Raw genomic sequence first — 11,960 nt, 5'->3', positions numbered from 1 at the left:
TTTTTTTTTTTTTTTTACTGATCTCTCATACACGTTAATAAGTCTAATAATATGAATTCTATTTTATTAAAAGGAATTATCCTCTTTCTGTGATTTAGTACTTTATAAAATCTTTATAACTTTTTTTATTTAAAAATAATAATAAAATTAACTTTTAACTAAAATCAAAAAGGTGAAGCGACCTAAGTTTAGCAAAAATATGAAATACTAGATAGAGAAGAAAATGCAGACGGTCATATTGAGATCTCGTGTGCGTTTTGCATGGTTTAATTTTGCCAGCTTATTTTACTATTCAGTTTATTTTTACTACTATTTATAGGTTTCACTATACTTTTTAGTAGTACTATTCATAAGTTTCACTGTACTATTTCAACTAATTTTTACCTTTATTTACTATATTTTTAGTAAAAAAATTTCAATTTTAACAAAATAAACGGATTCTAAATAGAGTGATATTGTCATAAACGTACCGCTGTCTAAATTACAAAGAAAAATTCTAAACTTATCTATTAAAAAAGAAAAAACACAGAAAAAAAAAATTAATACCACGTGAAATTTTACAACTTTTACCGTAACTGTACAATCTTAGTTGGCCATGGTTGTAAGTCATTTTTATATAAATTCATAAGTTTTTCTCTACCGCTACCACATTGTCACGTTTACAGTTACGGTCAAATTTGTGGTATTTCATTTGATCAAAAGTCGGGTGTGAGCGAAAGCACAGGAGAGTAGACCCATGAATTCAACGGACAAAAGCAAAAGTGGGGAGGGTGGTGGTTAAAAATACGTTTTTAAAAAGATAAGATAATTTGGGGGGATCCCAGAAAAAGCAAGCTAAGCTAGGTTGTGTTGTTGGCTCAGAGGCTGAGAGAGTAGCGGTTGGTGCGAAACCCCTAAAAGGCTAAGTGCAAAGGTGGAGAGTAAACAATACAAACAGAGAAGATAGAGAGGGAAATTTCGGAGAAAGAGGAAGAAGAGGATACGGCCGGCATTTTCTAAATTATCTTTGGTCCCACACCGCCTTTTCTCTTCTCTTCTTCTTCTTTTTGGTTTGTCCTAGAGAGACACACATTGCTCTAACCTCTTAGATAAAAACTATGAAAATATAATAATAAAATATTCTCTCTATCTTTCGCTTGGTCCCGATCCGCAATTTCTTCGAACTTCCCTGGATAGTTTCGTCATATACCACGTCACCACACCGGTACTACTACTTCCTGAGCTTCCTCGAAAGAACATTTTCGAATGTTTTAGATCTTGACTTTCGCAAAAAAAAAAAAAAAAAAGAAGATATTTTCGTTTTCACAATATTTTGCACCTTTGATTTTTTTTTGTACATCTAGATCTGCTAATTTAGAACGCTATTATATTTATGTTTTTGAATTTTGGACAAACAGCGAGTTTTTAGTTTGAGACGATGTCGCTCAAAGCGATAGTTAGGGAGCTGACGAAGGAGATTCGAGATGGAATAGGGAGCATATCGAGGAGAAGAGGAGGAGAAGATGGGAAAAGTAGTGGGCGTTATTGTCGGCGAGGAAAGTCTCACATCGCGCCGGATTGTTCATCGTCGACGTCGTCTTCGTTGACTGCAGCATTCGTTACGATTCAAGAGCAGCAGCAGCAGAGCCGGTGGGCGAATTTGCCTCCTGAATTGCTTCTAGATATAATTCAACGCGTCGAAGCCAGCGAGACGGCTTGGCCTGCTCGCAAAGACGTGGTGGCTTGCGCCTCGGTTTGCAGGTCTTGGAGAGATGTCACTAAAGAGATTGTTAAAACTCCTGAACAATGTGGCTCACTCACCTTCCCCATCTCACTCAAACAGGTATTCTTTTAAAAATCACCTCTTTTAGACCCGGGGATTGAGGTTTGTGTGTATTGACATCTTGTTTCTTTTCTGCTAATATGTGTAAATAGCCTGGCCCAAGGGATGCTCCGATCCAATGCTTTATAAAGAGGGAAAGGGCGACCTCGACTTATCATCTCTATCTTGGTCTGAGCCCTGGTAAATGTTTCTGTTGTTTTACTCTTTTGATGAATTGAAAATAGGCGTTTTTGGCTCAATTCAATTGGAGTTTGAGAGAGGAATTTAGTGAAAGAGGGAAAAAATATCAAGCTCAACCTTAAACTCAAACATGAAATCTGAAATTTAATTAGGCATAGTAGTCCTAATTGGATTTTTTTTTTGAACTTTGAAGTACAGATTTTGAGCTATGCAATCGCTCTTGGGTCTTGACTCATTCGGTTTATTTTTTGATTGGATGGTAAAGGAAATGCATTGTCTAGCATAATGATTGTTATTTTATTTTATTTTTCCTCTCCCAATTGATTAGAAAATGGGTCTCTAGGAAAAATAAGTGCATGACTATGGTTGCTATGGAGTTCAGTTGCTTAATGTTGTGTGATTTTTAGGGTTATGGATTCTTAAATTTGGCTGATGTAGCAGTGAGAAACTAGGTTTCTTTTTGGACTGTTTTACTTTTAATCTTCCTTGTCGCCCAAAACATTTTGTTTTTAGAAAGTACTGCTAACTATATGCTTCAACCCCTAATATATGCTTTGCTTTGAAAAAAAACCATCTACAGCTCTGTCTTCGGATACGAGTAAATTGTTGTTGGCAGCAAAAAAGATCAGAAGGGCAACGAGTACAGAATTTGTAATATCATTAGTTCAAGATGATTACTCTCGAGCAAGCAATTCTTATGTTGGAAAGCTGAGGTTTGCTCTACTTAAATTGGATCTTTACTTTAAGGCATTCTTCTGCAATGTGTTTGATCAGCATATTTTGAACAGGTCTAATTTCCTGGGGACCAAGTTTTCCGTCTATGATAGTCAGCCTCCACATGACTTGTCAATCCAATCGAATTCTAGGTCACATCGAAGAATCCGTCCAAAGCAGGTATCTCCTAAGGTACCTGCTGCGGGTAATTACAACGTGGCTACTATATCTTATGAGCTCAATGTCCTCCGCACCAGAGGTCCAAGGAGAATGCAGTGCACAATGCATTCAATCCCCATATCTGCGATACAAGAAGGGGGCACTGCCCCTACTCCAATGGAATTCAAAAATCACCATGATGAGCAATGCTCATTGTTTTCAATTTCAAAAGGAAAGAAGCCACTTGTTGAGTTCAGCTCCACCAGCCTTGCCGAGACACTGGAATCAACACCCAACACAAGGGATTCTCTGGTTTTGAAAAACAAAGCTCCTAGATGGCACGAGCAGCTGCAATGTTGGTGCCTAAATTTCAAAGGACGTGTTACAGTTGCCTCTGTTAAGAATTTTCAGCTGGTTGCAGCTGCAGAGAATCATCAAAATGTTCCGTTGGCAGAACAAGAAAAAGTAATACTACAATTTGGTAAAATTGGGAAAGACATTTTCACCATGGATTACCGCTATCCTCTTTCCGCTTTCCAAGCATTTGCACTCTGCTTGAGCAGCTTCGACACTAAACCAGCTTGTGAATGAGTTACCGCCTTTCACAATGAGTCATTATCAAGCTAGTCTTCCCTGAAAGTTAATTGTAAATATTGTTTTTAATGGAAGAGTTGTAGGGGCTTTACCCTTCATCTTGCAGGTATTACTTCTATGTATTGGCAATGACTGCAAAAATATTTTACAGAAAGGCAGTTGTATGACTATCCCCAAATATGTAACGTCAACACTTCTAGAGAATGTTATTTTTTGAAATTGATAGTACCTGGTCATAAAAAAGTTTCTTGTGCATTGATAGTACTTACTTGGTCATAAACGTTAGAGACTTTGTATAATTATCTGGCTTTGAATGGATTACTTGGTCATACTCATTTTTAAGCTTATTGGCCAGGGTGGTGTTGACTTCAGCTTTGCGTGTTTTGGAGGCTCTTGATTCCTCTTTATTTTCCTCCTTCTGAGGTCTAGGTTCAGCATTTCGTATATGTTGCCTTGAGGTTTACTCTTCTAAGAGTTTAGTTGACTCTGGGGTTGAGCCTCTAATGTCTCTTTCTTTACTTGCCCTTTTCTTAATTTTCTCTGCTTTTTTCAAAAAAACATTATTACTTATATTTTCACTAATTTACAGCTCTGGACAGAGATATGTCTAATTGTTGACAGATAAAAAGATCAGAAGGAAACAATTAAAGATTTGTAAGTTCCTTGGTCAAATATGATTCCACTTGAGCAAGCAGAATGCATTGGATGCCAAGGCAATCATTTACATGTACAACTGGCATCCTATCTTTGTGGGATTGTGTTCCCATTTGCATACACAAGTCTTCAACAGAAAATGTTAACCATGACTCTCATTTCCAGGGCATCAGGTTCGTGACAATCAGCCTTCACATGACCCTGAAATCCAGTAGAATTGTTGATCATAACAAATAGTTTCAATAGCTGCAATTTATGTGAATTTTACATCATGAATCTTCCTACCTGAAAAACAGACCGAAACTTTAGTGTCTTTTCATCTCAGATTTATTGAAACAGTTAAAAAAGAGTCTAGCATCAACTACATATTCAAGTCTATTTGCATGGAAATATCCTTTCTGACCAGTGTATGCTCATCCAACTTCTAGGACCAAATCACTGAGAGCCTCTTCGTCTCAATGCTATATACAGGAATTTTTTTGCTCCAACAGAACGTACATGGTCTGGAATTCTTAATTCAATCCACATGCTCTGACGCCTAGTCACGACAACATGTTCATGTCTAGTTCTTCAGTGTAGGATTGTCCTTCATAAGCTGATCCAGAATAACCAATTGCTATGTTTCCCACATATGGTTTGCAATATCTTTCCTGATACTCTTGCTCAACAAAATAAAGACATCATTTGGCCATGGCTCATTGTTCTTCTGGGTTAGATCAATAACCTTGGTTGAGATGTCTTGCCAATAATTCATTCAATAAGTTAGAGACACATACAAATGACTTTTTTTTGCAACTTGTTGAGATGTCTTGCCACTATAGGCTCATGGGAAAGTGATACCAGTGTTGGGTACATGTAAAATTGACATTAATGGCAAAATTCCTTTAGCAAGTTCTGAAAACTGGTTGTGAATTTGTGTGTAGAAGAAGCTCATTTCTTTTCCATATACAATGGGTTATGGGGCAAAGTACGTGACTTTCAGTGATGAAGAGAAAGCTTTCCACATCATGCAACATCGTAAAAGCAACGTGACAAAGAAGTAAAACATCTAAAAAAATTTCCCCTTCCTTCACACACTCATTCAAGAAAGGAATTCAAAGAAAGTACTTTTACAAGAGATTACGGCAAGATATTCTTATGCCATTCTTTTGAAATTGCCGTACATGGATTAGTTTACATTACATATACCTTACGCATTTGCCATCATTAGGAGAGCATCCGATTAATTTCAACCTTTCTTCTCTGCAGCCAAGGTATGTTACCATGTCACTTCCTATTTACTAATCTCATTCTCTTTGAATATAACCTGACAATTCTTTAACATAAATTAGAGCAATCTAGTAAAAGTTCATGTAATTGTTTCCCCTCTATTTATTTATTTCTAACATTTATGAAACTATTGCAATGCAATTCATGTTCTACTTTCTGCTAGTTTGGACACCTTTCATGCTTTTTCAATTTTGAAGAGATTTTGTTATAATAGAACTATGAAAGGTGGAGAACAAATATCAAAGCCTGTAAAAAATTGAAAAATCCAAATTCAAACCCGTCCCGTGAGATTCTAAACACCTAACCTAGATGGACATTGTTAATCTTTGCCAACACAACCCAAGCCAATCCAATCCAACCTTTAAGTCAACAATATTGTTTTAAGAGCCTTGTAGTTTAAATAATGCATCTTGATGTTTTCAATGGAGATATCCACCTCTCCCAATTTAACCTTCGAATTATTAAAAAAAAAAAAAAAAAAGTTATTGTAATAGCATGCGATGTTCTTCTTGAGTCTTGACCCTCCACTTACATATTATGTCATCTATATCTATCAGCTAGGCAAAAATAATGTCTTGGTAGGGTAATGAAGAATCTGAATTTGAAGTTAAATGGATAGATATAGAATAAAACATCAAATACTAAGGCCAAAGGGGAGGAAGGTTATATAAACTTGGAAATATTAAAATGATTTTGTATGAACAGAGAAAAAAATGCAAGGAATTTTCAGAGCAGTACGATCTTGCCAGGAAACACTCAAGGCTGCAATTTTGCAACATTCACATGGGAGAGGGAAAATATTCACTTTTGGAGGCACTACCTCATCTTCACCCGAACAGCTAAAAGGCTTGGAGAATGTAACAGTGGCAGAGGTGCTAATGACTAAGGGAGAAGAAAAAACTGGTTCCTGGCTGTGGTGCCGGACCGATGATGCTGTCATCGACGCAGTCAAAAATGTAATCTTAATAACATTTCAGTAGTCCGAAACTTCCTTAATTGAAATTACATGCATTGCACAATGATCACCTTGATATTACAGATGGCTAAAAATAATATTGGGTCGTTAGTGGTACTAAAGCCAGGAGAGGAACATCTTGCAGGAATAATCACTGAAAGAGGTAATTGATTAATATTCATGGCATTCCTAAACTCTGATTTTCATAGCAGAAAAGTAGGCTCAACAGCGTCAGAATTTACCAAAAGGCTGTTTTTTTTGTGTGGATAATTTCAACAAGCCATATAAGTCCAATTACATTAAACAGTTGGGAATGTCCTCACTCAACAACTTATTTTATTCTGATTATTGTTGGTTATGGAATGAATGGGCAAGCAGACTATACGAGGAAGATAGTCGCGCAGGGAAGATCACCCATATATACAACAGTTGGGGAAATTATGACCGATAAGGTTCTATTTCATGCTTTCCTTGTAACTTTTAATCCCCTTGGAAAATACCAAGGACAACCAGCTAGTGTTTTAACCCGCTTTAAATATTTACCTTCAGCAGGACAATTTAATAACAGTGACATCTGATACCAATATTCTCCAAGCAATGCAGCTAATGACAGGTGATAGTCATGTTAAGAATTCATATATAGTAATTACCAAAAAAAAAAAAATCGAGTAATTTTCTTTGGTCATTGTTATGTAAAACAATGTTGAAGAGGAATTAATAAGAATTCTTGACATTTGCAGAAAATCGGATACGGCATATTCCAGTCATTGATGGGAAGATAGTTGGCATGATCTCTATTGTAGATGTTGTAAGAGCAGTAGTGAATGAGCAAAGTGGAGAACTGAAGCAAATGAATGAGTTCATTAAAGGAGACTACTATTAGAATGAAAACAATTTTACATTTGAGAGCATGCTGCTGGTAATGAATAATTATGATTTGACGCGGAAATATTTTAAATTGTATAGCAGACATGTAATAAAAAAGAAAAGAGAAATATATTCAAGATTCATATCATGATGAGCTTGTTGCAAATCACAGGAATGAATTGATATCTCCAGCAGGATCAGTCAGGAAAAAATAAATAAACCAAAAAAAAAAAAAATGTAAAACTGAGTCTTAACAGGAGTGATTGACAGTCCCATATGCTGGGGTTTCGTGAACTGCCCTTGCGGGAATGTATTCACCATAGGAGAGCTAAAGGTCAGTCAACCTATGAGCACATAATGATACAGGGCATGCTAAAAACAGAAAATTGAAGTACATAATAAAATGCTTGCCTGTGTCTATTGACACAATGTATGTCTATTATGGAAGAAGGCACCAAAAAATATGGGCATGGGAACCATCTCAAAACTCATATAATAAGCTAAGATGATGTTGGTGAAGAGCCTAAACTCACCCCTTTTATGGATAATAACCTGCTGCTTGCTGTGTTCTATGGCTTCCAATTGGACTATAGAACAATCTCATTGTTTGTTTCTAGCAGCAAAAGACTTGAGAAATATTCACAAAATACCAACAAACTATCTCATTGTAGGTCTCCTGCGGCTAAAAGCTTGAGATGCCATCAAGGCCACCTTAAGTGGTTCTGATGCAGCAAAACCCCGGGCCTCCATCAGCCCATGTATCCTTTTAGCATCCTCCATAAAGCCACCAGCCAAAAGCCCATTTATAATCCTCTCAAAGTCATCAGGCCCCAGTTGCTCTGTCTTAGCCTCCAGAGCCCCTAGTGCTTGAAGGGCTTTTTTCTCCACTCCAGCCCTTGAGTACATATCGCAAAGGCTTATATGCACCTTAAAAGGAGGGGCCTCACCCAGCTCAACAATCTTGTCCAATAGCTGCTCAGCCTCGTTAACTAGCTGCAATTTACCCAACCAATCCACAAGAACAGTGTAAGTGGCAACTCCGGGCTGAAATCCATCCTTCTCAAGTTGCAACAAAAGATTTAGGGCCTTATCCAATAAATTCTTCCTCTCATATGCTGCAATCATGCTAGCAGTGCACCTGTCATCAGGTCTATGCCCAACTTTTATCATATAGTCAAAGTTGCTCCTTGCCAGATCAGGGTCGCCAGATTGCCCATATGCCTCAACAAGCAAAGTACAAGACTCCAAACTTGGTTGAAAACCTGCAAACTGCATGGTGTTTGCAATTCGTCCTGCTCCACCAACATCACCACGTTGAGCAAATGACCGAAGTAATGCCATGTAAATTTCCTGTGTGGGTTTCATGTCTCTTGCCTCCATCTCTCTCATCAGTGACTCACCCAACTTGGGTTGGCCAGCATTTACATATGCCATGATCATCGAGTTGTAGACCTTCATGTCTGGTTGGAATCCCTGGCTCCTCAAACTTTCAAATGCTTCTTTGGCACGTTCAATATTGCCTGCTTTGCTGTACATGTGAACCAAAACTGTGGCTGTTAAAATATCAGGCACTATACCATTTTCATTCATCTTCTTAAGAATTCTCTCAGCATCTTCTAAGTGGTTCTCTTTGGCATGGGCATCAATAAGCTTTGAGTAGTCACGGATGTTTGTTTGAAACGACTCTTCACACAGTACAAGTTCTGCTACCTACAAAACAAATAATTTGAAATCAACCAAATGAACATGGAAAATTCAAAAAGCAGCCTTCATAACTCTAACTCACAAATTAGAAAGTTATCCAGGTGCACATGCATGTTCCGACACTTTCACACTTGACATGTACAAGCATACATCCAAATTCAAATGACGTTTCTCTACTGAACCAACATTGTACAGAAACCTGGACAAGAGTCACATATAGATGCATGAAAAGCACACTAGGATAGCAATTCTGCTATCAACTAAGAGAAAAGAACATGAATGTACATTGATGTCCAGTTTCCATTTGAATCTTGTTCCCAAGGCAATGGGTTTCCATGCTTCTATGGATCCATTGCTCCAAGTACACAATTCTCCACTCTATTTATTTTTGTACATACCCCTAATTATTACAAGAGCCAATGTGTCCAGCAACAATGAAAAATATATTTGCTTTAGTGAAGCATAGACAAAATACTTGCTGGGCTTTAAAGGCATTTTAACATAACCAAGAGCAACCAGAAACATACCATATATAACAAAATCTAAACAAAAGCACTTAATGTGATCCCTTCAGAAGACACAATACATTCAAATATATTCATCTGGAAGAAGTTCAAGTATAATACAGTCCACAACTAAAACAAAGAAAAAGAGAATCATATATGTATCCTAGAAAAACTTCCTGTTCACAGATATGCATAAAACCTCAATAGGACACTACTTCATTGCATATTGCAACCAAGTGCATTCCTCCAAATTGCAATCAACATACTGGAGTTAATCCCTCCAACAAGCACAATGAAATTGTTGCTGACTGTGATTTTGTGATGCCAGACTACTCAAAGCTCCTAATGTTGGATGATGATATGCAACCTTAGTAAAAGGTTGAAATCAAGTTATAGACAGAGTATATACTTAACATCTAACTCTGGAGAATTATTTGAATGATCAATGGAGATGCGCATTTTATAAGCTTTTAAAAGATATTACACACAAATCTTATTTGGTTTTCTTATATTTAATTTAAGTTAAACGCTGATATTGTTAAATTGAAAACAATATGCACAACAGGAAAATAAATTGGCGTACCTTAAAATATACACTATTATTTTGCTCTTTCAATCTGTCAAGCAAAGTGATCCAGTCAATCCGGCTAGGTTGAAGAAGCTCTACCCATTCAGCCAAAACTGGAGATGGATCCTCCTCCTCATTCAACGAAAGAATACTCTCAGTCACCAGTTTGCATTTCCCAGATATTGGCTTTGGTTCCTCAGGCCAAATGAGCTCCCCTCTCTCATGAATTTTATCAGCCACCTCAGCCCATTTTGGGTCAGAGAGATCAAGACCATAAATCTTGTACCTAATCTTCCCTCGTCTCTTAGGAAGACTAACAACTTTAGGCTTCTCCTCAGCCATAACAGCCTCATCACCCATTGTTTCAGCTTGCTTGCCCTCTGATTTCTCCCCTTCATCTTGGGCTCGAGCTTCTTCTCTCATGCGCTCCAAACTCTCATAAAACTCACTTTCCTCCATTTTCTCGCGAGCCCATTTGAATCTAAGCTCTCTCAGCATATCCCCGCGAATACCAACTTCACCGGCAAACCTGCACATTTCCTTAACTTCTTCAGATTGCAGAAACCCCTTCATCTTTTCCTTCATTTTCTCCTTTCTCATATCATCCAAAACCATATTACTCACTTCCCAAACTGTTCTCCATAAATCCTCACTAAAATCCTGTGAAGGAGCGGCCACTGCAGCACCAAGCATCTGCTCAAGACCACCCTTTTCCATCTCCGACACAACTTTCCCAACAACGACCAAAAGCATTGCCTCAATTGTCTCCTTATCACAGTCAGTGTAAACTTCATAGAGCTTCCCACGCATTATCCAAACAAATCGGGACAAGAACTCATTCATGGTCCCATCCTCCTCCTCCTCCTCCTCCTCAAATTCCTCTGAATTGAGTTTTGGGTATCCACCTAAGTGGCTCAGTTTAGTTCCATCAGCAGAGTGAATGTGCGTACTGAAAGACAAAATGGGTTTAAGGCAATTAGGGTTTTGGAGGGGTTTAAAGCTTCCATCACTATTTGGAAAATGAAACCGAGAAGATATTGGGGCAGTAATTGTGGTGAAATTCCTGTAAATATACGGGTACATTGATGGTGATTTCCCATTGGTTCTTGATAGATTGTTGATTGTTTTCCGAGAAACTAAGTGCCTCAAGCTCATGTCTCTCAAAGAAAGTAATATAAATTTTCAATACCCAAAACCCTTGCTCAAAGTTTCGACCCAACAAATATACTACACCCTCAAAGACTTAGCAAAATCCTGGGGAACAAGAAAATTATAAACAAATTCAGAAATTGAAACCAATCACCAATGTCTTAACATATAAAATTGCATTTCCCATTATATAAAAAATTGACATGTAAAATCAATTAACCAATAACCAATATCAATAAATATGTAATCCCCTAAAACAGCTCTGTGGACTAATGTTGTATAAAGATTTACAGGTTTCTATCAAGATGCGAAACACAGAAGAAGAAGAAAATAAAAACCATTTTCTAGCATTTTCCTTTTACTTTCCCGAGAACCAAACACAGCCGTAGTGTTATTACGCTTGTAGTTTAATGATGAGAAAGAAGCCAAGATTAGAGCTTTACCAGAATTGACGACCGTGGATAGCCGGCGAGCGCTGAACGGACGGTCAAGATTTGAGAAATGAGTGTGGAGGAGTGTGAACTATAGGGAGAGTGAGAACTAGGGTTTATTCTTAGGATTTAGCTGATCAAGCATTATGGTAAATTTTACGAGAAGCCATGTCAAAAATGTTTTTTTTAATATATATTTTATAACTTTCAAAACCCCTGGTGATTATAGTCGTAACCAGTAATAGAGAGCACCTTGGTTTCAGATGGGAAAGTATCAAAATATTTAATACACGTGAGTTCTGAATTCGATCGAAAAATGTTTTTATTTTATTTTTTGGAATTAAAAAAGAAAAGAAAAGAGAATTGTACTTTATAAATTTTAAAAATT

General features: G+C 37.3%; 3 protein-coding genes across 5 annotated transcripts; 2 read left to right on the top strand and 1 right to left on the bottom strand.

Annotated features, from left to right (window-relative positions):
- The first annotated feature begins 724 nt into the window (after positions 1-724).
- LOC126712262 (tubby-like F-box protein 5) lies at positions 725-3,733 on the top strand. Its single transcript, XM_050411525.1, has 5 exons — positions 725-1,204; positions 1,398-1,822; positions 1,915-2,002; positions 2,583-2,715; positions 2,791-3,733. The coding sequence occupies exons 2-5, from the start codon at positions 1,418-1,420 to the stop codon at positions 3,464-3,466; spliced, it is 1,302 nt and encodes a 433-aa protein (XP_050267482.1). The 5' UTR covers positions 725-1,204; positions 1,398-1,417; the 3' UTR covers positions 3,467-3,733.
- Positions 3,734-3,852: 119 nt separating this feature from the next.
- LOC126712263 (CBS domain-containing protein CBSX3, mitochondrial) lies at positions 3,853-7,362 on the top strand. Of its 3 annotated transcripts, none has more exons than XM_050411528.1 (6): positions 3,853-5,376; positions 6,098-6,348; positions 6,432-6,510; positions 6,726-6,799; positions 6,900-6,960; positions 7,088-7,362. In XM_050411528.1, exons 2-6 carry the CDS (start codon positions 6,106-6,108, stop codon positions 7,228-7,230), a joined length of 600 nt encoding a protein of 199 aa, XP_050267485.1. In that variant the 5' UTR covers positions 3,853-5,376; positions 6,098-6,105; the 3' UTR covers positions 7,231-7,362. The 3 variants fall into 3 exon arrangements, with proteins under 3 accessions (XP_050267485.1, XP_050267483.1, XP_050267484.1); XM_050411526.1 differs by having other exon boundaries at positions 6,897-6,960; XM_050411527.1 differs by having other exon boundaries at positions 5,312-6,348; positions 6,897-6,960.
- LOC126712261 (protein NUCLEAR FUSION DEFECTIVE 5, mitochondrial) lies at positions 7,325-11,752 on the bottom strand. The gene is made up of 3 exons (XM_050411524.1): positions 11,585-11,752; positions 10,008-11,246; positions 7,325-8,924 (listed from the first exon to the last, which is right to left on the bottom strand). The coding sequence occupies exons 2-3, from the start codon at positions 11,145-11,147 to the stop codon at positions 7,872-7,874; spliced, it is 2,193 nt and encodes a 730-aa protein (XP_050267481.1). The 5' UTR covers positions 11,148-11,246; positions 11,585-11,752; the 3' UTR covers positions 7,325-7,871.
- Between the last annotated feature and the right edge of the window lie 208 nt (positions 11,753-11,960).

Source organism: Quercus robur, chromosome 2, assembly GCF_932294415.1.
Source record: "Quercus robur chromosome 2, dhQueRobu3.1, whole genome shotgun sequence".
Lineage (NCBI taxonomy): Eukaryota > Viridiplantae > Streptophyta > Magnoliopsida > Fagales > Fagaceae > Quercus > Quercus robur.
Note: the sequence above shows the minus strand (reverse complement) of the source record. Positions and strands in the feature narration are given on the sequence as shown.